A 26,984-nucleotide genomic window follows, 5' to 3' on the forward strand; every position below is an offset into this window, starting at 1 on the left:
TTATAAGTTTTAGGAAATATCTTTAAAGAATCTACTGAGCAAGTTACTGCTTACATGTTACTTTAATTATCTGTATTGTACCACAGGGACCTGGCACAAAAAAAATAACCAACAGTATTACATGTACATATATAATATTATAGTATTTTATATACATATATATATATGTGTAAACTGTTGGTTAAAATTTGTTGTGCCAGGTCCCTGTGTACTGTACTGAATACATGTACATGTATGATGTACATAGAATTAATGTATACATGGCCGTTTTCGATTATATACATGTATATATGCGGTTTGATGATTGCCTCCTCTACACAGAAATCTCTTCACTGCAAGACTGTCATAAACTGGACATTGATATAGAAGTCACTAGAAGACCGGGAAGATAAATGGCAAATATAATTTTATACCAAGAAGTGTGCTAGCTGTTATTAACATCTTCAGGAAGAAAAGCCATATTAAATTTAATTACACACTTCACAACGAAATTTTAGATAATGTAGAATCTGGGAAATATTCGACCATCAACCATGACCTAAATTGGAACAAACACATCCATTGGATAAAATTTAGAATGGAGAAAGTACGAGTTTCATAGCGATTACGGTATTAGAGATAATGCGACTTTTCTCTAGAACACACCTGAGGCCCAAAGCCATTGACCTCGATTCGGGACCCCTGACCTGTGACGTCACGAGGACAACGGGACCTACTCTACTGGTAGAGTGGCGATTTTCTGCGTCTGTCATCTAATGTAAACTATTTGTTTGTAAATATCAATTTTGAAGACACAAATACCCGTATACATGCCAGATATATACTATTTAATATTTGCTTCCATCAGAGATATCAGTTTGTACTAGCTTAATTGGAAATAGGGATTTACACCTGTATTACATATATTGATGTACTTGTCGTAGATAAATGAACATCTCTGCGCGATTACTGCATAATACACAATCCATGTAAGCTTACGTTGTATACATGTATATAGAGGTTACAAAACTATTGCTCGTTGGATATGGAATGTATTCCACACGAGTGAGTTATTTCTTAAAATAACTCACTCGCTTTGAATAAATTCAATATCCAACAACCACGAGTCGTGTGATCTGTTTCTACCACAATTATATCCGCTTTTAGCCGATAGAAATCCGACGAAGATAAGGTAACGTGAGTTTGCCGAGATATGCAAATAAGATGTAGTGATATTTTCATCAGCAAAAAGTCACTAATTAATATTCAAAAGTCATGTTTTATTAAAGAATCCATTCATATAAAATTCTTCTAATTGAAAAAAAACTTTAGGATGAAATAATTTTCATTTGACGTATTATTAAATTCAATTTTTCAAAGTTACTTCAACAATATAACACTCATTGTCAGGCTATAAAAAATCATGCGCACATCATCAAGCCATTGTAATCAAGTTCAAGTCCGTTTCAGAATCGTTTCATCCACCAAACTCACAAATAAGATCCTTTTCCGCCAAAACGAGTTACAGATTTTTATGCCACACATAAACACGTAACGTTTTTGACACAACGGCGACGTCATATACTGTACGTTTTCCAACATCAGTCTTGACGTCAATGCATGACGCAATCACAACATAGAATGACGTCACTCTATTATTATTGACGTGACACTGAGAAATAGGTAGTTCGGTCAAAGTTCACCGTGTCAGCCAATCAGAATAAGCACAGAATTTATACCACGTGCGGTATAAACAAATTGTTAATTAACAGCTGCATCGTATATTTGATAACCTGAGAGTTGAATAACTCCACCTATTGTGGAAGAAAAATGAATATCATATCAAGGACTTATGTGTTCTTGATTTTATTATCCAAAACCCGACCAGGGCGTCTAATGTCTTCTGGTCAAACCAACATTGCAAAATTCTGACTTTTTCATAAAACCTGCCAGTACAATGTACTCTTTACCCTCTACCTCTACAATGTACGCTCTACCTCAAAAATGTACACCGTACCTCTACCCTGAACCTCTATCTTGTACCCTCTTACTACATTGTATATTGTATATGCATATTGAAAAAAATGTAGTTCGTTTTACAACAAATTTCCCTTCAATTTCACGTGGAAGTAGAAATTATTTGTAGATTCCTTATAGCATTTGTATACTTTCCCGTAGATCTATGGAGCTATATGATTTTAAGGTAGCTTCATACTTTTGGGAAAACACATGTCATTTTTTTTCTAACATGTCTAATTTTCTTGTTAGTTTTTCATGCAGATTTCAAATATGTGAAAAAATATGGGTGCTCTCGAACTATGCTTTGAGATATTTGAGCTTGAAATACATACCATCTGTGCAAATTTGCTGACCGAAATTAGAAAAATTGAGATATTTCATGTTAGATTATTTACATTTCACTTAGGCTTGTAGATTTATGAAATAAGGATAGAGAACAATCAAGATTATGCTGAAGAATCTTTTTTCACACAAAAAATGTTTTCAAGATATTTGGCAAAAACTTGGAAATGAGCAAATATTAGGCCTAGATTTACTTGTACAACTTCTTTGTCAATATGTATGCAAGTATTCATTTGAAAACGATGTAAATGATGAACGTGTCAGTAAGATGCATTTCTATACTTACCATGATATTACCTTCGTAACTTTATCACAATTATTTATCCAGATCTTTCCAGCCTATTCAATATTCCAGTGTGTTAGGCCTAATCGGTGTCGTCTGCTGCGAAGTGTTCCGAAATCATACGAGAGGCTCCGCAAGTCGTGTCGTGACTGGATTACCTGCCTTAGTACCAATTATATCTCCACAAGGCTGCGCATGCGCTCTTAAATATTAATAAATAGTAATTTTAGATAGACTGGAATATCAATGCCTGTCGTAGTCTTTTCTACTCTCCGCTTGACTTCGCCCAGAAAAGAGTTTAAAAGCGCAACCTAGCGGAGAAAATTGGTACTAAGGTAAGTAATCTAGTCTATAGTTTTATAATGATTCGGACATTTTTGATATACGTGTCGACTCGTTCCTATATTTATGAAAGTGAATTTATTAATTAAAACTTTATCAAATAATCCATGATCTATTTTATAATAATCGGTAAACAAGTCAGTTGATTTTGACTGAATATAGGAGAATATTACCAAAATATGTTAAATACACCACGACTTTATGAAGTAACTTCAATTTACGGGGATACGTTGTAGTTATATGATAAATGTTCATAAACTGGCGGTAAAACATCGGTATTGTATACAATTATCTGCAATTCGTCTTATGTACTACATGTTGTAATACGTGACAAAATTGCAAACATGCACCTGATGACCAACACACGTGGACAGCCTAGAGCTAACATCACTCTTACAAAATATCGTATCCTCACGTTACAAACATGTATGCAAATGATATTTTAGTTTCGTCGCAATTTTAATCCATTATAGCAATTTCATCAGCTTCAAAAGACCCACTACCTTTTCTAAACAAATAATAAAAGTTTCTTAAAAACAATGATAACATAATGAAATATATACATGGCCTAAGATGAGATTACAACACTTAACAAACGCAAGATTCCCTGTGTAATCTATGTTAACATTGAATATTCATTTTACTGTTTGCTGTCTGGCGCAGTAATAGTCAACAAATGCGCGGTAATTAGGAAGACGGCGGGAAACATAAAACGAGCCGTGTTATGAAAATTAAAATTAAATTCAGCTAAGTTATTTTATTACGGTCATGACAAGTGTAGTATTAACTGTAAGCTAATAACTTGTGCGACTTTACGAAATCATTATCTAGTTTTACAGTCTCATTTAAAAAAATGAATGAATCAGTGTCGGTCTTTGATAGTTTGATTGCGGTATTCAAATCACTGACAATGGCAGTAAACATATTCCATTCGATCCATATAAGCGACAGGATTGGGTACGAGTTAAAATTAAAATATAAAATACATCATATTTTAAAGCATTATACCATAATTATTTTCTAAAACAGGAACAGATAAGAGAGAAGAAAAATATATACAGATAAAGAGAAAGGAAGGAGAGTGGATATGACACCAATAGTTTAAAGGGCCACTACCTTTCCGAAACGGCTTTTAATTTTTTAAATAGGAATATAAAACGAGATCAATAATTTTGTAGAGTCACAGAATTTATTAACTATACGTTTACTAGCACACTTATCATCACCTTCAGAACTGTTCAATTAGGATAAATAAAAGGTTAATTTTCATAACGTGGGTCGTTTTATGTTTCCCGCCGTCGTCCTAAGTGCCGCGCGGTAGTTGACTATCACTGCGCCAGACGGCAAAACAGCGAAATGAATCTCCGCTGTTATCGTACATTAGACAGAAAATCTTGCATATGTTTGGTGTTGTAACCTCATCTTAAGCCATCGATATATATTTTCTTTTGTTATTAATGTTTTTAAGAAACCTTTAAATTTTGCTCCGGAAAGGTAGTGGGCCTTTAATGGAAGTAAATTCGACAACGCCACTTTGTTCCAACAACCTACAAGGTGATTGGTGTGAGACAATTACATGTACATGTATATCGTATATATTTAAGGATTAAAGAATTTTTTCTGTTGGTTCTATTAAGTTGAGTAGGTTATCAATATTTGCGGTCCATGAAATATATACCGATACCATACTCAACTTTATTCTTCGATAGAACCACCAGAAAGATACTTTAATCCTTATATTTACAGTCTTGATTATTATTTCCATAGCTCAATATATAGCTCAATATTTAAATATCTAGTGTTTATGACATTTATAAGGTTAAAATTGCATTATATCGTTTGGCTCAGACGGGTATTTGAAACAGCCTTTCGAAGTGGCGGGAATTCCCGCCAATTTATCAATGAACATGCAGCATATTATATATCTGAGGTTTCCCGATATGAAACTATAAATCGTTTTATTTATATTAAGTTTAATTTCAGGCGTTTGCATAGTATGGTTACACACGTGTACACAAGATATAACGTGACAGGATATTCAACGTAGGCCTACTTGTAACGCGGCGTCCGATTCAAACCGTTAACATCAAGGAGATTTGTGACGATCCGACTTGAGTTATATTGATCAATTCACGCACGTTGAAAATCACTACACGGATGTTATAATGGTTCCACACTGAAACATGGCATTATTTCAGAATTTTTGAGGTTTTGATTAAGCATTGAACTCATTATTTTTTAATTTCATCGGGGTATGAAAGAAATGTTGTTTGCAAACTGTGTGAATCCGCGTAACGGATTCTCACAAAAGTTTAAATGAATAGGACGTTCAAATATTCAAACAAACAAACAAACAAACAAACAAACAAACAAACAAACAAACAAACAAACAAACAAACAAACTAGTTTTCTAAAAAATAGATCTTATCTAATTGTTGATACGTGTATGACTTTAGTCTGCTAAACCTGCCTATATTATTAGGCTTTTTTAAATTATTTTTTAACACAAAAGGCATGTATGCCTTGTTTTTATACACGCGCGTATGGCTGACCTACTAATTTAAATGCGGTTGACCTCTCATTTAAATGCTAATTTTTCTTTATCTTCTTCTTATTCATACCTATATGTACCTTCCATTACACATCTTTGAATTAACAAATATTTATAAATAATACGTAAAATGGTCAAGACAAGTTGCATAAATTATGTTGACCGTTGGCCTTATTTCTCCTCGTCATAAGGTCACACTAAAGAAAGAATTTTGGCGATATTAACGTGTAAATATGAAATAATGTTCAGCAAATATATATAGGAATTGATATTGACAAAACAATCATGAACGGTTTGAGCGAGGTCCTTGTAATACGTGTGTAAAACTAGGAAACTTGTGAAGTGAGATCGGTTGATAGCTGGGATCTGACGCACTATTCCATAGGCCTACTACAATGAATACCATACAGTATGTTGTACGGATATTATTTAGCAATGATAAAATGACTTTTCACTAGTAAAATCCACATCAGACTTAATGCCAAATGGAGTGGAAGTGCTCTGTATCTTTTAGAATATCAATCGTTTCCATTTTCACGACATGCCGGAAATTGTTCTTGATACAATAGAAAAAGTTGTCGTAGGCCCCTACATGTGCTGTCGATCCTATTATTTATATTACGTGAAGCATTATCCAAATAAAACAACAAAATGTCTATTAACTGTTTACTCTATATAGTATTAAAAACAAAACTTGTCGGAAGCGACAGTTCTTTGTTAAGAGAGTGTGTCTACGACATTCTTTGCTGACACAAATGAGTTTGTCACGTGATTATTCAGTGCGGGAAGCACAGCCATGTGTGTTTGTGTAACAGGACGAGAGTAGCTATATAGTGTGCCGCTAGCCGGGCTCGAACCCGCGACCCCGGACTTACTGGTCCGCCGCTCTACCGACTGAGCTAAAGGGAAATTCCCCCTAGCGCTAAGCTAGAACGATACGGTATCACTATGAACAAATACACACAGACTGCTGGGCTTACAACCGATGTTGACCATGCTTATATTTTGATACACTGGAGAACATAGACTTCATGAAGACAGCAGAATAGTTTTTCAATACATCGATGTTTAGAGTATATGGCTGTGTTTAAATTACGACCGGTAGGTATACGTATCACATGGCAAACTTCACAGTAATTTTGAGAGATAAGTCTATAATACGCAAATGCAGAATATCATTTACAATATCGGTACTATAAAGTAATGACTGTGCTGTAATACTACAAAATACATATGGATATATTTATGAATGTATTTTAAAAAAGAAAGAATTAATGATTTATATGAAATACAATACACTAAAATTTAGTTGTCACTTTTGTCATTTTTCAGAAATAAGAGCTATTCCAGTAAAACATCTTTCACAAACCCCTGGACTCCAGATTGCTTAGAGATTCAAACAATAGTTGTTACAGCTGCTTTTAATATTTTGTGTTTTTGATTCAGAAGTTACCAAAAATTATTTTAATGAAATAGCTCTTGTTAAGCACCGCTTGATTTTTAAACGCTTCAAATCCCTTTATAGAGACCAAATCAAATCCCCTTAAGGGTACCACTTCAAATCCACAGGTGTCCATATTTACATACATATATTTTAGACATTTAAAATCCCCTTTGCACGACCGCTTCGTATTTTAAAAAAAGAAAGAATTAATTATTTATATGAAATACAATACATTAAATTTAGTTGTCACTTTTGTCATTTTTCAGAAATAAGAGCTATTCCAGTAAAACATCTTTCACAAACCCCTGGACTCCAGATTGCTTAGAGATTCGAACAATAGTTGTTACAGCTGCTTTTAATATTTTGTGTTTTTAATTCAGAAGTTACCAAAGATGATTTTAATGAAATAGCTCTTGTTAAGCACCGCTTGATTTTTAAACGCTTCAAATCCCCTTATAGAGACCAAATCAAATCCCCTTAAGGGTACCACTTCAAATCCACAGGTGTCCATATTTACATACATACATTTTAGACATTTAAAATCCCCATTTGCATGACCGCTTCAAATCCTCTTAGCTGGACTACTGCGAATCCCCTTAGAGGGACTACTTCAATTCCACTGGTAACCTCATTTACTTTTTTGGCGCTTAATATCGCTTTAGATGACTCCACTTAAACTACCATAATTACGCTTGCAGCAAACTACCATAATTACGCTTGCAGCAAACTACCATAATTACGCTTGCAGCAAACTACCATAATTACGCTTGCAGCAAACTACCATAATTACGCTTGCAGCATACATTTTTCTTTTTTAGGTCACTTGACTAAATCATGATGACCTATTGAGATTAGTCATTTGTCCGTTCTTGTGAACACGATAACTTTAGTAAATATGACCTAACTTTTAATCAATAAATGAGTTTAGAAATCTGCTTGATTTGACTGTAATTTAAGGAGTTATTGCCCTTTACACTAATAATTATTACTGGACTTTGTTTATACGATATCTTGAATAGGTATGCACTGAGCTAAATGATACTTTGTATGTAGAACAACATTTGAGAAATCTCGGACGAGTATGAAAATCAGCTAGATTCGACTGTAAATTATGGAGTTATTGCCCTTTGCACGAATAATTATTACTGGATCTTATGAACACGATAACTTGAGTAAACATGAACCAACTTAATTATAAATGAGCTTGGAAATCAGTTTGATTTGACTGTAAATTACAGAGTTATTGCCCTTTGCACTAACAATTATTACTGGATCTTGTGAACACGATAACTTGAGTAAAGATGCACCGAGCTTAATGAAACTTTGTATTTTGACTAATATTGGAGAAATCTCGGCTGAGTATGAAAATCAGCTTGATTCGACTGTAAATTATGGAGTTATTGCCCTTTGCACGAATAATTGTTAATGGATCTTGTGAACACGATAACTTGAGTAAACATGAACCACCTTAATCAATAAATGAGCTTGGAAATCAGTTTAATTTGACTGTGAATTACAGAGTTATTGCCCTTTGCACTAACAATTATTACTGGATCTTGTGAACATGATAACTTGAGTAAAGATGCACCGAGCTTAATGAAACTTTGTATATGGACTAACATTGGAGAAATCTCGGCTGAGTATGAAAATCAGCTTGATTCGCCTGTAAATTATTACGGAGTTATTGCCCTTTGCACGAATAATTGTTTCTGGATCTTGTGAACACGATAACTTGAGTAAACATGAACCAACTTAATCAATAAATGAGCTTGGAAATCAGTTTGATTTGAATGTAAATTACAGAGTTATTGCCCTTTGCACTAACAATTATTAATGGATCTTGTGAACATGATTACTTGAGTAAAGATGCACCGAGCTTAATGAAACTTTGTATTTGGACTAACATTGGAGAAATCTTTGAAAAGTTCGAAAATCAGCGTGATTTGACATTAACTTACAGAGTTATTGCCCTTTGCAATAATAATTAATGAACATAGAGAACAGGATATATTTAGTAAATATGCACTCAGCTCAAAGAAACTTTGTATTTAGATTAGCATTTAAAAGAACTCGGACAAGTTTGAAAATCAGCTTGATTTGACTGTCAGTTACGGAGTTATTGCCCTTTGCAATAATAATTATAATAAAAATTGTACACGATAACTTGAGTAAATATGCACCGAACTTGATGAAACTGAAACTTTTCAAGTAGACTAACATTAGAAAGATCTCGGACGAGTTCGAAAACCAGTTTGATTCGACCGTAACTTACGCAGTTATTGCCCTTTGCAATAATAATTGTTATTGGACCTTGTATTTTTATAGAAACCATCCATTTATTCCTTATTTTCAATTTGTCATACCTTCTTGAATGATTTTTCGATCTTTCCCAATTACTATTGGCATATGTATAAAACTTGTCTCTTTCTAGAATCCAATAATTTCTTGCCAATCACTCAAAGTACATACATTCATAAAAAAAAAATTGTATTCGACCAACTTTTTCAGGTAGCTTTCGTGTTTCAGTACTTTTACTATATACATAAGTATTAGGGGGAACCACCCTAATAATATAGGCAGGTTTAGCGGACTAACAGCCGGGTTGAATATCCATAAATGAAGTTGAAATATACGGGTAATACATACATTTTAATGACTATTTTCCCGGTGAAATTTAAACTTTTGTTTTCAGAAACTAGGCTGGGTTTACTTTATTAGTAAAATATACAAACAACGGGATTTGTGTTGAAAATGTCACGCAATTTTCATAAATGGAGAATTGACTTGCAATCGCTTTTTTGAATTTATGGCGGAAATTCATAGTAGTAAAATAGCAATAAAACGTCACGGTACATGTATGAGACTCGGCAAGCCTCGGGTTTTACATTTTGTGACCCTCGGGTAGAATATCCCTATCCTTCATATACAGTTATACACATGACAAAGTCTTAAGATATGTGATATCAAGGACGTAGTCTTACTTATAAATCCTTGGTGATATATCCATAATTCGATTTTTGAATGTGCATAATCATATAATAATTTACCCGAGGTCGAATTGTACATGCTAGCGTTTTTTTAATATTACAATATGCACGTGAGCCAGATGAAATCCCATGTCAATCAAAGACCAGCAGCACAAGTTTAAAATGGGACTGACCAATCAAAAGGCGCCATGGATTTGCAATTGTAAGTGGGAGTTGTTTCAATTCTTGACAGAATGTCGGTGATGGGGTGAAGGTTACCTGTGACGGGGTCTGTGACCACATCAAAGAAATTTTCGGAATGGTGTAACAATTTCCCGCCGCGAAACTTCATTCGAAACGAACCCTCTCTTTTCCGCCGTGGTCGCAATTCATTGTACACACGTAGGATGTATATGTGTTCAAACCAATTTTGATAAACGTTCCTCGAACGTACGGTCTGTACTGAAACCACCCAACAGTTTCTGATGTGGACCATCATGAATTCATCCGAGCGGCTCCAAATTGCGTGTGACATATTCAATCATATCGATAACTATTATAGTTTGTACCATGACTTTATAAGTGATCTACTTACTTATTTGTACAGATACACATAGATTTGAAGATTGTGTTTCTCTCTTCCCTCTGACTACATATAGCATAGATTTTAATCCAGTTAAAATGCGTTTTTACATAATGAAACTTTAACCAAACATGCAGGAACTATATACATATACATGTATGTTAACATTTGCTCAGGCAATCTTTCATTATTTAAAGTAGGAAGTTCTGAAGCTCTGCATGAAATATCCTTGGCGGACATGCAACATTACTGTGAAAATATGGGATATTTGAAGGTTATCTGTCAGAGAATGTTAAAAAAATTTGAGTATTCCGAAAATTCCACATTTGCAAATTTTCAGATTAACAAAAATGATTGGTTGAACTATTTTTTAATAAACTGTTTAAATAATATTTTCTTTCATTAATCATTTTCGCGTGGTGTACAAAAAATATATTAGTTTATTCACTTCTAAGGCAAAATTTCAATTTTCAATAATTGATACATGTATATGGTAATAGAATATTATTTCCCTACTTTATGTTACACATAAAAAAGGAGTTGGTTACAAACTGCATGCTGCGTTTAGCGAATTTGAACATTTGAATATTATCCAAACGATCGTAAAGAAAAAAAAACCCACTTTTACCCGCCTACAAGCAAAACTATTAGTCTGGTCCTGGTTTTACATATTACATAGCCATTCATGTAAGATAATCTTTGTATGTCTTCGTCCTGGTTTCAACCTATAAATTGTAGTGAGAAAAAGGTAGACGTCCTTATTCCGAATTTGCATTTTACAGAGTTATCTGCACTTGCGGGTAGGTATTGATTGTGACGTCATGTGTTTGCGAATGTAACGTCATACGTTTCGGAGAAAACGACGTGAATTGCGCTCACAAAATAATGACGTAACAATCGATACCTACCCGCAAGGGAGATAACTCTGTAATATGCAAAGACGGAATAAGGGGAGTCGCCTTCTTCAGATAAATAAAAAAGGTTAACTTACCTTTGTAGAGTATTTGTATCTGTAAATTTGGTGATCTGTGTAGTAACGTTGAATTTCTGTGTCCACCAAGTCTTTCAGAAGAGACGCCTTTTTCCAATAACTAAATATCGTTAGAGCTCGGGTAAATAAATAGTTACCTGATCACGTGAATGACGTAGGTCACGTCACGTGTAGTCTGATTATAAGTGGTATCAATGTGAATCAGCTATGATCATAGTCTAAAGTACCGCCATCACATGAGAGATTATGATCAGCCTATATGTGTCGGACGTTATCTTGCTGACCGTATTTTCTATTTACTGGACCGAGCGCTATCAGATGCGTTATCACATGCGGTGTGGAAATTTACGTTTGGAGATGTACATACGTGTTAATGTCTCTGACATCTTATTCTGTCAATCTAAGTATTCATATTTGAAAAATAGATAAACATGAATTATCATTTAATTGTTATAAAAATCTTTTTATATATTGTCAAAATCCAGACTTTTAACGTTATCCCACCAACGGTATATCGCCTATAGGCAGTTAGACACGACGTAATAATTCAAAAGTGTATTCATGCTTTACATCTACAAGTGTAATATTTTTGGAGTAAAATCGAAGTAGACTCCTCCCCGAATGTTCAGCAATTTTACGGCAGCCAATCAAAATCAAGGGATCGCGTCAATCACACAGATTGTATGTGGTTTCGTGTAATGACGACAAAATAGAGTTGATGAATTAAAAAACAAATATCAGTACCCATACCTTGTGAAATATGATTAGTGAAATGGCAATCGGTTAACAAGTATGTAAATCAATTGAAACCTGGATAATTTCAACAAGAGACTTTTATTTTTTTTAAGGTTATGGAGATAAGCCGAAAACTGTACAATATGTTGGAGAAAGAACTGTATCGAGGCCCGTCAGGCCGAGATCTGTCCCCTCTCCAACATATTGTACAGTTTCAGGCTTATCTCTTACTTAAAACATAGCAAGTCTTTGTGTTAATAAAGTACACTTTTATTTCTATATATAAGCCAGTGTTTTTGCCTTTGTCTATGAGCTCAGGTAACCCTACCAATGTGCATTCAACCATGACAAATCCAATATAGACAATGGCAACATAGAAATACCTTTGCCTGTGTTATATGTGATGAATAGCATTCATGAACGGAATGCATGGAGCATGCTTTTTGGTTGGACAACTATCTGTAAATTCACTTTAACCATGTCCACCGACAGTGATGGAGGAATATTACTTTCTTACATAGTGTAAAACTATACAGTGTAGATGATTTGGAAATTTAAAATCAAAAGTGGTGTACAAAAACAAGGTTTTCAGAAAGCGGAAAATTGGAGTTAATGCTGTAGATACATGTAAGTGTAAAATGGTGAATTCATAATAAGGAGGAAAACTCGATATGGGATATATACAGAAATTATGTGGATGTGTTTAATTCTGCATCACTAGAGGATTAAATTCTCTTCATAGTCATTGTGTGGGATTTTATTCGTAATTTGGATTTAAAAATTATGGAATAATCCGGCAGTTTGTGTGTAGTGTGTTAACATAATTATGGGATTATGCCCGGAGACATATACTCACCCTCATTGTGTAACTCTCCCATAAGTTACCTTTTACTGTCTTATATTAGAGTCACATATAAGACAGTAAAAGGTAACATATAGGACAGTTACAGGTAATGGTCCCATAATCCTGGAGTTAAAGGTAGGTTTCGCTCAAGCAAATAAATATTTTTTGTAAAACCGGACAAATAGGAGAAAAGACGAAAAATCATATTAAAAGTACCTCAATTTAATTTCTTAATGCGTATGAAATTGAACAAACGTGTCTTGAATACAAAATTGAGGGAAATCCTTGATAATATAAAACGACTGACGGACGAAATACGATGCAAATGAGGCTGCAATGATTTGGGTTGTCGAAGTTTCGCGCATGCGCATTGCTGCGTACTAAGCGTAAACAAAACATGGATGATCGAAAGCGTGTGAGAAAAAAAAACTGTGTCTGAATCGGCAACAAAGTGGAGGAAATTATAATGGAATCGGTAGCACCCTAGGATATTTATAGGGAATTAAATTCAGAGATGGCATGTAGCGATAGAAGAAACAGAAGCCAAATCTCAAGCGGAACTTGCCCGGATCTGTTGGGACTCGTGTAACGGCGTTGCACGTGGTGAGTTAAATTTCAACACATATGCCTGCGCACATACAGCCGCAGACTAACTACAATGTACATGTATGTTTGGTGTACTAAGCTAGCGAGCGTATGTAAGTAACATGTGAAGTGTTTTAGCATATATTATTAGTTATATAGTCAGTTACTGACCCCCTATAAAGGCATAGAGGGTCAGTAAGATTGATAGGGGGCGAGGGCGTAGCCCGAGCCTCCTATACTTCTTACTGACCCTCTATGCCTTTATAGGGGGTCAGTAACTGACTATATAACGAATTTATCGCATCGAGGACCATTTATTTGTTTCATTAGATCTTTGTTTCCTATTTGTTTTCTCAAGAATCCGATATCAAACCTGAACCATGCTGGCGAAGTATACAACAATCGCCGCTTTTTAAATATTTGGCCTACAGTAGGCCTACGTATTTATTTAGATGTATGTATTTCTTTCCGGAATCTGCAAATAAATGTATAAGGAACCTGAAGAACAATACTGAGTAATTCATAAATCAACAATAATTCGACATTCCTAACTGCACAATAGGCCTACCTCAATGCGACATCAGACTGGTTGTATATTGAAAGCATCACAAACAAAAGTGACACAAACACCCATCCAACATTTATAGCACAGACTCATGATCATCTCTGCATTCTCGCTGTGATAATCACTTAAAGTAATGCCGATATATCAACTGTAGAGTGAGGGTTGAAAGATCTAAAGATACGAACCCCTCCATTTGTTTATGGTCGCAGTCAAGAAAACGCTTGACTTCTTACCTTTGACTTTCACCGCGTCATCAACTTTCAAACTGGCGTAGGGGAAGCAACTCGTATTTAAAAAATGCGTTTCATTTAATTTGAAGTATTAAATGAATTTTACATAAAAAATAATAAGTAAAATATATTTTTACGGTAAAGAAATGGTATATTTAGTTGAAGAGAAGTGTTAAAATTTTGAAGCGAGGGCGACAGCCGCCATATTGCACCATAATAAAATTTACTGACCCCCTATAAAGTATTAGGGGGTCACCACGTGACGGCTCTCCGCCAATCATTTGGGGACATTTCTGTCCGAGGTGCGATAAGATATGTATAAACAGTCCATCGTACTTCGATTTGTTCTTGGTTTTTTTTAACTAAACATGCCGTGGCAAACTGTCACTGCCATCTGACTTTTTGTTGCACGCTTCCGTTTGTTGCTGCGGCCTCGTTTTGGAAAAAATACGTCATGTTCTATGTAAAGCTTGACTTTCCTCTATTTTTAGAGGAGTATTTTCCTGGTCAAGCTAGGCAACTGACCACCCATATTGTTCGCTGTATGCATTGAAAATGATCTGAAGATTATATCTATGTACAGGATAAATTTCAATTTCGTAGTCTTTATATTTCATTGGGCGAAACCTACCTTTAAAGCACAGAAACAACATTAGATGACATCACAATTATGTTTTAATAGCAATTTCCTGACGAATCATATCTATAAAAATAGAGAGATATCAGTTCTACACATGTATAAAAAGATATATAAATGTACGAGCGAAGTGCACGTTTAAACTACTCTCACAATCATATATATTATACAGTACAGTATTACGTAAAACTCTTACTTAAATAAAAAAAAAAATATCTTAAAAATATTGTTCAATTCTCGTAAATTCCGTATTTGCATAGTTACAGAGTTATCTGGCCTTACAGGTAGGTATTTATTGTGACGCCATGTGTTTGCCAAGCGTAACGTCATCCTTTTAGGCGAAAACGACGTGAATTGCGCCCACAAAAATAATACGTCACAATGGATACTATCGGCAAGGGAGCTAACTCTGTAATATGTTATGATTTTTAAAACCATTTCTTACTAAGAACCAAATTAAAGACAATTCAGACACAATAGAAATAAATGGGCGTTCAATGATATCAGTCATTGTATCATGTCCCTGTATTTACAAGTAACATGTCAGGTGTATGTGGACCTCTTCAAATGAAAAGTTGTCTGATAAGAATTCTCCACAAATCATGTCACATGAGCGTTTATTGATTTAAATTTTACTCTAGATAAAGGTCAGATTTTAGGACACCCCTAATAATATGATAAAACACCTCACATGACTATGGACATGCATATGCCTGTTAAAGGAATGCTATATGTCTGGCCCTAACTGATAACAGACTATGAAGCTGATACTGTGTAGTATTGTGTATTAAAGTTACCTGTAAAATGAGTCATTATTCTTAGTAAGAGACACTAATGATATAAGCTTGCGTTCAAATACATTACATGTATATCCTATGCATTACTTTATTATAGAGCATAACTTTAAATATTTCGGGCCCTAAATATTTACTAACCCTGGAATAGTGTCTGATACCGAGTTGTTAAATTACATTTAAGTCATGCCAAAGCACAGGCGTCTGATTCTGGTTTCTGATTAAGAGCTTAATAGCGTACACCTAGTATATAGGACATGTGGCCAATGCGAATATTTTATAATTTTCTATTAGTTTAAATATTTCATGATTAAACCATACACTTCACTGCCAATGGACAATTACCATTCACTGTTGTCGGGGATTTATAACTAAAACAGTAATGATAAAATGAAACAGAGAATTGTCACCTGTGAGTGTGCGCTATGAATAATCAAACTAATTCTAAAGCACCGTCAATTAAGCCAGAAAGGACCCGCTAAACGATTGACTCACCAAGGTATCAGATGTTACCACAAGAAAACCCTCATCAAAATACAATCTGCAAACTTCAATCTTTCTAACAATGTCTGATTCAAAGCAAGTGTAAATATGTCTTGCTTACTTCAAAACAACTTCCTTTTATAAAGCCAAAAGAACCAATTCTGAACAGTTACACAATTATATCACATATATCTATATGCTTAAAACAGAGATGTTGATCTAATGACCTTGATCTCTGACACATTGATCTTGACCTCTGACACATTGACCTTGACCCATGACTTCCTGTATCAGGTGAGTGTTTAATGTTAAAATTATTTATTTAAAATATCATAAATATACAAATTAAAGAGAAAAAAAACTGACAGACGGACAGACAGATAGAATGCCGAATAGACGTACAACCTGATTAAGATAGATGATCGGCATCTCGAAGCGGAGCCCTAATAAACAATAACATATTATTGTTATTTGTACAACATCAAAATCTGATAACGCCACCTGAATCAGACTAATGGGCACTTTAATTCATGGTGATATCTATATGTAGGTATTGTTTTATGTAAACGATTTTGTAGTAACAAGTCTTCAGTGTATGTGGTTTACATAAAATTTTATTTTCAGATTTTCAATCACAAATATTCTTTATTTTATTATTTTTGTTTGGAAAAATCACCACCGAAGCATAAGCACAGAATCAAAACCAATGGTCTTTTTTTTTAAACTTGAATAACGTTCACTCATTATTGTCGCTAGGTTTGGTCGGGATTATCGACAGCAAATACAAATTTAAACACGTTTTATCAGAGATTTAAAAATTTATTGAAATCTCTGGTTTTATCACGACTGATTATTGATTTTGAATGTTATGAAGGTGATAATCGAGGACGAGATAAGATTCATACACTATAGAAATTTCTAAACATAGCTTTTCTGGTTAAAACTTTTTAAAGCCGACCCGATAAACTGAATCGATATGTGTCGTTACTGTTTAGTGTAAACAATATTTTATTCAATAAGGATATAAAATACATGTCATGAAAGGTTGGATTCAGAAACAAGTACAATATAGTTATATTATTCTGTCTCTATATATAACACACAAGCTAAAAAAAAAAAAAAAAAATACATGGGTTTCGAGATCCCAAAACGACGTGGGTAAAGTACAATTTACCGTCGATTAGTCCCACCATCCGGTGATTATGACGTCATCATTTGACGTGGGTTTCGTAACATTCGGACGGTACTGATTATTTCTAGTATGAGTTATCAGTGCTAAGGTGCTTTGGCAGTTAACGCTTGAATTACCTTTTACGAGAGCGGGTCCGTCCAGAAGGACGTAGGGTTTAAACTTTTATATTTATTTACCTTGGTTGTTACTCATTCCTGTTATCCTGAATCTCGAATGATGATATAATGCATTGTATATACAACCATTCATTGACAATGTGCTGTATACGAATACAAGGAACCCCACTAAAACAATACTGTTGAGTTATTACCACTAAATTTTTATTTCAAAAGTGTTAAAAATAATTTTTCGATATAGTCGAGAATACATTTCACTATACATTGCTTACTTCCAATTAATATACATTTCTATTCAGTTCAAATTTTCATCAAACGTGCAATAAATTCATTAAAAATACTAATATTCTATATACATTTATACTTTGTAGGTCACTTTAATGGACTGGATACCACACTGGGTATAACTATTGATTGAAAATAAAAACAAACTGTTACTACTGTTATATATATAGATGTCTGATTAAACAGAAATGGCCCTTAAACAGACGTTGGGTTGACGATGAGTTATCATTTGTGTGTGTTGGGTCGTCTAACTTTATCTATATAGTACCCAACTGCGGGTCTGTCCACAGGTGTTTGACTGTGTTGATACACGTACACCTCCAAATACATTGTATGGTAATACTACATGTATGTCAAGGTCTGTAACTCGGTCAGACATGTATCACTACTCAATGTCAAGGTCTGTAACTCGGTCAGACATGTATGTTTCACTACTCAATGTCAAGGTCTGTAACTCGGTCAGACATGTATCACTACTCAATGTCAAGGTCTGTAACTCGGTCAGACATGTATCACTACTCAATGTCAAGGTCTGTAACTCGGTCAGCCATGTATCACTACTCAATGTCAAGGTCTGTAACTCGGTCAGACATGTATCACTACTCAATGTCAAGGTCTGTAACTCGGTCAGCCATGTATCACTACTCAATGTCAAGGTCTGTAACTCGGTCAGACATGTATCACTACTCAATGTCAAGGTCTGTAACTCGGTCAGCCATGTATCACTACTCAATGTCAAGGTCTGTAACTCGGTCAGACATGTATCACTACTCAATGTCAAGGTCTGTAACTCGGTCAGCCATGTATCACTACTCAATGTCAAGGTCTGTAACTCGGTCAGACATGTAACACTACTCAATGTCAGAAAAAATACGAATATTAAGAATTAATGTATCTTTAATTTGGTATATGATCTGTTAAGGACGACACTCTAAAGCAGACAGAATAATTAAATTTGCATTCTCAATACAAAATGTACATTATCAATATCATATTTTATTGTAATAATTATATAGAGCTACCTTATCTATACAAACAAAGATTCTGATAATCACATTCCACATCACTAGACCGGTTCTCTTCCCTTAGTTCTTTACACTCTACCAGGCTGCGCTCCGATCACTGCCGCAAGGGAGGTAGATAATCGTCATGAGGCAGGAAACAATGTATCATATCACATAATTCTTGTATTGGGTAATATTAAAACTTGAAGTAAACTGGAAATTCTGTCAGATCACTGCCATTGTTTTATCATAATCATGTTGCCAGGCCATACTTGTAACCAGTGTGTGTATTCGTACACCGGAATTAGCTACCAACGAAGTGGTAGATTTTTGCACCATTATAAAAGAAGTACATGTTTTCACACATTGTCTCATTTACACCATTGAATTTTCAATATACGGGGAATTGCTCAATCATATCACATTTTCCATTAAAGCAACCTATACATAATAAACAGCATACGATAATATTAATTTGTTTTGCAGAAAAATAAATTAAAGATGTTCCACCGCCCACAGAAACACACACATATATATATATAGATCAGAAACTCCTTCTTTGTCTCTGTTGACAGGCAGAGGGACCTACGGTTTATAGGCATTCCCCCTTGTCTAACTTCTTCTAAGTGTATTCTTTTAAATATGATATTTCTGCGTCAATACAAAGTTTAAACATGCTATCATGGTTTGATAAAGTGAAATGTCCCTATTACAATATAAAACTTGCTTGATGCAATACCCCTGGACTTCCTTATCCCCACCCCAAACCTACCTCCCAGTGGGCACAAGACGTCAAGACAACATTGCTGCCACGTGGTATTTTGGTTGCGATGTTGGGACTTGAATACAACATTAAGGCGACATTGTATCCCTGACATCAGCACCACGGTCGTAGCAGACGTCTCTACGACGTCAAGTCGCAACATACACATGATTAAAATTCGTATTTATAAGCAAATTATTATGAAAATAAGTTCGTTTTAAGTTTTATGTGTATGAAAACAATGAATTTACAGCAATAAATGGACAATAAAGTGTGTTTCGTTTGTTCTTATGGTAATGCAGCCAGTCATAACAGGGGATGTAATCTACGGCTTAATTTGTAGCTTTACCACCAGGTGGCGGTATATTGCGGAAAATAAACTTATGAAATAATCCGTTACATAACACTCGCAATTTACGGGTATTTTATTAAATTACTTCTTCATTTTTTACATCGAACGCTTAATTACACATAGATAACTCATGTAAAAATATATTCGACATTTATTGACATGAAAATATAACAGCAGCAGTTAAGCGGTCAAATTCAAATTCACTTCCGGTTCTTTGTTCGGACAACACTGACCAGCCACTGACGAGTGCGACTCCTCAAATAAGCACTCGTTTTAACACAGAATCAGTATTGAGGTATGTATCGTACAATGTACTTTCTGCTTTCTGCTAAAATGTAAGCAAATTACGATGTAAACAACTGCTAAGAAACAGAGTCACGATCGGCGACTGTCCAGTAAAATATAGGTGTGCCGATATCTTAAATTGTTGTAAGTGCATTCGCTAAATAAATATAGATATTGTGTGTATACAATAGAAAAAATGCAGCTAATCTTAGTTATTTTCATCTTTATGCATGCGTGTTTTGAAGTTCGATAGAGCTATATGTAACGTTCGCTCGACCCAGCTACTCCTGTGGGCGAGTTGTCCGTTATCATAAATTTATAAGGTCCGTTCCCAGCCTAGCACTCGTGACCAAAAGTAAAACCAGCAACAAATAAGATAAAGTTCAACATTTAATTTACAATTGTCAAAGTATTCAACAATATAGTTACATAAATGAAGTGAGCTAAAAACTCCATGTACAAAGAATGATTATCTATCTTAACTCGTTCCCAAATATGGGAACGCCTATCCTGTTCCCGTATGTGGAGCAAACCGTACTTGTTCCCAAATATGGAGCAACTATCTTTGTTCCCAGATATGGAGAACTATATTTTTCCAGATATGGAGATTATGAAACTTTATAAAAGTTGGATTTGTATGACACTTGACCAAATATAGTTAGTATAATGAAAGATACTCTTAAATGACTATAGCAAAAATTGCTTTACATCAACGGTGACACTTGGAACATTCAAACATTCCCGCCATGGGGAATTTCTCCAGTGGGTTAAATCCGTAATACATATAGAAAAATGTATTTCCCCACTATAAGCTTGTTCCAATATGTGTACACCGGGTCATCCGCCCCAATTTACTTTGCTATAAAGCTTACCAAAGTTTCCATGATGGCAAATGGGTTGAAGGGTCAGTGGCCTCCGGACGTTATGTATAACGAATGACGACATTTGTGAGATTTTCAGGGTTTATATAGTATTCGGAACAGGAGCGCGTGCAGACATCTCTACTGAGAATGAATCTGCGCCGCGCTTCTATCCGCCTTCGGCATATTAACCAATCAGCGCCGTGCTTACAAACGTAATGCTTTGTTATAGCCGATGTCGAAAGCTGTGCAACATGCTGTCAACACAGACTAAATATATTCATTTCTAGCGTAAATAATCATGGATTATACCTAAATATAACACGATTGACAACTAAAGAGACTACATAGATGAGGTAAATACTCTATCGTTCATGTTAACCGTGAATTATACCGTTATTTTTGTAATATTGACATCGATGATTTGATCGTGTTACAAATATGGCGAACATCTGTTGAATCCAGTCCAGTGGGTCTGGTCGTCTGCTCTTCTCTTCTATCTTCTATCTTCATAAAGAAACCCGGTATAGATTTATTTAGCAATACCTTAGCTTGTAAATCGAGCATATGTCCAGCTCGTAACATTACCCCCTTCCACGTAAAGCATTTCGTCCCGAATGCTAATTAATTACTCTCGAATTTACAAGATAACAGGTGCGTGTCACGTGCTCCGCGCCGCGTGACTATAGTAATCCGAGAAAGTATTTTTGGGTTCGCTAGGCCCGTATACTGACTCTGCAAATTCTTCCTTGAGATTATTAATAACCGAATATAAGATGGGAAGTATCCTTGGAATTTTATTCCAATATACTATTTTCCCGTTGGTGTGGTCCATACCGGATTCAACATGATTAAACATATTGTTTACTGAAGTTGACTCAGCCATCCAGCTGGGTTCCCGCCATCCCAACAATTTAGTAACGTTGGAGGTAATAATGATATGCATGTTGTACAAGCTTCGTGAAGTATTTCCATCATTTCGAGCCATCCCCAGTTGGAACTGGATTTGAGGTATGTATTTTTCCCAATGAAGGAACAAACAACTTTGTAAAGTTAAATTCAGAGTTTATATATTATCATATTGGAATTTTATCATCACATCATATTTATCAGATACACAGTTTGTAACTATTAATAAAATTTTAAGACAAATTATTATGTAAAATTATTTCATCTTCACAATCAATGTATTACAACAGTTTCTATAATTGGAGCCTCGTGTAATATTTTAAAATGGATAACTTCTTAGAAATTCTACAATTTGTCAAACAATATGATTGAATGTAGTTAATAATTTACACAGCGTAGTTTTCGATTTGATGTACAAAACAAGAGTCTTCACATTATTTTTTCTCTGAATATTAACAATATATTGAACAATTTAAGAACTTGTAATAAAACTGTATCAATTCGAATCTTGATAATATTAACTTTGACCTTCTCATTTATAGAGAAAAATTATTTACATATACACAGTAGTATTGGTAATACAGTGTACAGCTGTACAACTGCAGTTTGAGCACAAAAATGCTGTCTATCAATATAAAGACAGGTACAATAATAAAAAAATAGTTATGCAGTTTAGTTATAAACTCCAAGTACAGCAGTACCTAATGTCAATTCACACACAAATGTGCTTACTATTTACAATATTTAAATAATTAGGATAATTGATCCTTCCCATGTACAGCGGTACAAAATGGGTAATCCATACACAAGTGTTTTCCATATTTACAATATTTAAATAATTAGGATAATTAATCCTTCCCATGTACAGCGGTACAAAATGGGTAATCCATACACAAGTGTGTTCTATATTTACAGTATTTAAATAATTTGGATAATTAATCCTTCCCATGTACAGCGGTACAAATTGGGTAATCCTTATCAATTTCTATTTCCATTTCAGTATACACTCCTGCTGAAAGTGTTTTTGATACAGTGAAGATTACAGGTAAGTATAATTATTTCCAGGTAAGTATAACAATACAGAAATAATTGTTCCCACAATATGTAATGAAGATACTATAAGATAACGTAAATTTTGAAATTTGTAAAAAAATAATATATTACTTGTGTACATACACAAACTCTCACTTGTAGGACCATGTTCAATTTATACTCCTTGAATAAGATTAAGTATTGGCATTTCAGATTCATCTATTAATATTAAAATACTAGATCCTTATTGACCAATAGGTAGGCAATATATATATTCTATTCTATATTATTGAGCTACAATGCTCTTAAATTTTGTAACATTTGAAAATCCTGAAGACCAGACTATTAAAAATGGAGAGTTATCTCCCTTAGACTACACAGGTCTCCTCTGATAATATTGATGAGGATAATACTTGTAAAAAATTTTGAAAATTTTTGGAATGGTCTTGATTATGATACTCTATACCTTGTACTTTACCCCCTTCCACGTAAGAATTCGTCCCGAATTATGTTTTTTTAATTAAATTTCAGCATGGGTCCACGAAGGCAGTATGAATCTGAATAATGTCCAGCCTTCTTATGTCGAGCCTTCTTAAGGTATGTATTTCCCACTATTCTGACAATGAACATTTCCATGTCAAAATTATTAATATTATTATCATTATTATTTTTAACTATAAAGAAGACCATTCTGGTTATATTACTTTTTTAGGATATACAATATCCAAAGTTATCTAATTAAAACAAACATGTAACATTAATAAACAATACATAGGATTACCCTTTTCACGTATTACAATATACATATATAGATTTAAGGGTTATGTCTGTCCCTAGGGTAAAACACTAACTACATATATTATGTCCACCCCCTATCCCCTTTATTTCTAAACCTAATAGTTCCCCAGTTTTTCTTCAACAATCTTAACTAATCCTGTTAACTCATAATACTTTGATTCTATCAACAGCTCTTCAAGCTCACGAAATCCATTTGGCAAGGTCCTATGTGAAGGTGCCCCGGTCTTGTTTCGTAGGTAGTTGAGGATGGTCCTGAAATGTATTCCATCTCGATCGAGAAAGTAAGTGAACTTACTGGCCGTCTCGTATGGTTGGTGAGGGGAATCTTTCTGTACCATTCGACAAAGGAGTCCATCCTCGGCCATAAGGGTGGCCGCGCAAGTCGCAAATCTCTCACCTCCGAGATTGAGAATTAGCCTCTGTGACTGGTTTATGGCATTTTGGAGGAGTTTCTTGTCTGATGGATGGTAAGTGACTGGAGTGGAACTAACACTGTATCCATCGTCAGTTTCGGGTTGGCTAGGCTCAATGACTTGGGAACCTGCTGTTGTCTGGCCCTCCGGTTCCTGGGGAACATTGGTCTCTGGCTCCAATGGTGGAATGTCCTCAGTCTCCCCTTGGGACTTAACCTCTGATTGGCCCTCCGGTTCCTGTAGCAGCTTAGGATCTTCATCTGCTTTCTCCAGGTAGGGCTCAGGTGTTACCAGATCCTCTGTTTGGCCCTCAGTTCCCTTTGGCGTTGGACCTTCAGTTTTTCCCAGTAATTCCTCCTCATCGGTTAAGTGAACGGAGTCATCAGAGAGGATCAGGTCTTCTGCTATGTTTTCAGAGAACTCCCGCTCTGATTCCTCAGAGCTATCCTGCGAGGAGGAGGTAAACAGACGAGGCCGTTTCGGAGCCCAGCTCCTCTTGGGTTGGTGCGGCTTCGAAGGTTGTGTTCTCTTCCTGCTAGGAGCCTGCTCCTGGGTTCTGCTAGCAGAACTTGAACTTGGGATGACCTTCCGCACCACTGAAGCTAGTTTTGGTGGGCGTGCCTTAACTGTGGGTCTGGGAGGTGGTTGTACAGCTGCAGGTCTCGCCCGTAGTTCCGCCTCCCTCCGGGCCTCCTGCCGTTCCTGCGGAGTCCTTGGTTCCCGGGAGATTTTCTTAATAAACTCCCTTCTCCCTCTCTGAAATCTGGTAAATTCCTCCTGCTCAGCAGGGGTGAAAGTCATGGTGTTTCGTTTGACTGTTTCCATGGTGCCACCTGCACACTTTGCATGCCGTGCGTCTACCCGGTTCGCCAATGCTCTGCAAGTTGAGCAACGGAAAATGAACCCTGAATGAGCTGCAGTCAGATGGCGCTCCGCAAAGTATAGCTTTGCATAATCTGTTCTACACATCTGGCACTCGAACCTTGTAATCTCCTAAAAGTTTACACATTTCCTGGAACACTTCAGACTCAAAGTTAGTTCCTTGATCGGAATGTAGTTGCATTGGAACACCAAAAACTGTAACCACTCTTTCGACGAATTTCCTAGCTACAGTGACCGCTTTCTGATTCCGTATTGGGATAGCCTCCACCCATTTTGTGAAATAGTCAGCAGCTACTAATAAGTACATGTTTCCACTATTGCTTAAAGGAAGGGGTCCAAGGACATCTATAGCCCATCTCTCCATAGGTCCACCAACTTGGTAAGTTTGGAGAGGAGCTTTGGCATGCTTGGTTGGTGATTTTCTAGCTCCACATTGATCACAGGTCTTGCACCATCTCTCAACGTCTGTTTTCATCTTGTACCAGAAGTACCTCTCTTTTATTTTAAGAAGAGTTTTCTTTATTCCTAAATGTCCTCCACTAATTCCATTATGTAAATGTTTCAACACTAGATGAACAAGCGATTGAGGAAGTAAGGTGTGGAAAATTGGTTGTCTCCCCTCAGTCTGCTCCCATTTGTGACAAAGAATTTCATTATGAATTTCCAAAGATTTGAAAATCATCCAATAATACTTAGTTTTGTCATTTGTATGAGAGATTCCTGACCAATCTGGTCTTTTCCCATCCTTTACCCATCGGGTTATTTGGTTTATGATAGGATCTTGATCCTGCATATGTTTTAAGTAGGCTAAGTTATCCATTTCTGAATTACTTTTATATGCGTTCTTCTCATCAACAGACTCCTGAGATATGTTCCCTGATGGAGCTCCCGTTCCTGAAGAACTTGGGTTGCTGCTGTCCGTAGAAGATTCCTCCTTCGAAGCTTGGCTCCGGGTATATACATGTGAACATATGGTATCCTCCTCGGGGTTCATTACCCTTGACTCTTGGGGATCAATACTAGTGTTATGGGTATATTTTTGTTCAGCCCGTGTACAATGATTGCATTGCTCGTCAACACAAGGTCTGCGGGACAAGGCATCTGCATTCCCATGTGACTTTCCTGCCCTGTGTTCAATTTTAAATTGATAAGTTGACAAAAATTCAAACCAACGGGCTAACTGCCCTTCTGGGTTTTTAAAGTTAATCAACCAAGTTAAAGCCCCGTGGTCTGTCCTTACTCTGAAGAATTGACCATACAAATAGTGGTGAAATTGTTTGATTGAGCTGATTATAGCTAGTAATTCTCTCCGAGTAACGCAGTATTTCCGTTCTGTCTTACTAAATGCCTTGCTATAATAGCAAATGACTTTTTCTTCTCCATTTTGTAGTTGTGACAGAACCGCTCCCAAACCAACGTTTGACGCATCGGTATCCAGGATATACAATCCTTCAGCCATGGGGTAGGAGAGAATTGGAGAACTTGTAAGAGCCTGTTTCAACTTGTCAAAAGCTTCCCGACAGTCTTTCCCCCAAGAAAAGGTTTGATATAGTTCAGTTTGTTTATGTAAAGGTCTTGCTATATCCGCAAACCTTGGGACAAATCTTCTATAGTAGGAACATAGACCTAAAAACATCCTTATTTCCTTCACACAGGTAGGAACAGGCCAACTTTCCACAGCCTTTATTTTATCCGGGTCAGTGGATACACCTTCACTGCT

At 35.6% G+C, this 26,984-nt stretch overlaps 2 protein-coding genes and 1 long non-coding RNA gene across 3 annotated transcripts in view; 2 read left to right on the plus strand and 1 right to left on the minus strand.

The window, feature by feature from the left end:
* LOC138306383 (zinc finger protein 234-like) overlaps window positions 1–26,984 on the plus strand; it is a 156,696-nt gene that overhangs the window by 68,004 nt on the left and 61,708 nt on the right. The gene's annotated exons all lie outside the window — the stretch shown is intronic.
* Window positions 18,352–19,902, minus strand: LOC138305833 (uncharacterized). Its single transcript, XM_069246098.1, has 2 exons — window positions 19,847–19,902; window positions 18,352–18,817 (listed from the first exon to the last, which is right to left on the minus strand). The coding sequence occupies exons 1-2, from the start codon at window positions 19,900–19,902 to the stop codon at window positions 18,352–18,354; spliced, it is 522 nt and encodes a 173-aa protein (XP_069102199.1).
* On the plus strand, window positions 20,875–26,808 carry LOC138306401 (uncharacterized). Its single transcript, XR_011205851.1, has 6 exons — window positions 20,875–22,241; window positions 23,140–23,184; window positions 23,703–23,768; window positions 24,140–24,655; window positions 26,123–26,217; window positions 26,655–26,808. It is a non-coding gene; the product is annotated as an uncharacterized lncRNA (long non-coding RNA).

Source organism: Argopecten irradians, chromosome 13 (genome assembly GCF_041381155.1).
Source record: "Argopecten irradians isolate NY chromosome 13, Ai_NY, whole genome shotgun sequence".
Taxonomy (NCBI): domain Eukaryota; kingdom Metazoa; phylum Mollusca; class Bivalvia; order Pectinida; family Pectinidae; genus Argopecten; species Argopecten irradians.

What these genes read in the sequence shown, in the direction of transcription:
- LOC138305833 (XM_069246098.1), bottom strand. Translation starts at nt 19,902, where the DNA reads ATGTGTATGTTGCGACTTGACGTCGTAGAGACGTCTGCTACGACCGTG. An exon ending in GCTACGACCGTGGTGCTGAT is followed by an intron (nt 18,818 to 19,846) that starts GTCAGGGATACA and finishes GACATTGAGTAG; the next exon opens with TGTTACATGTCTGACCGAGT.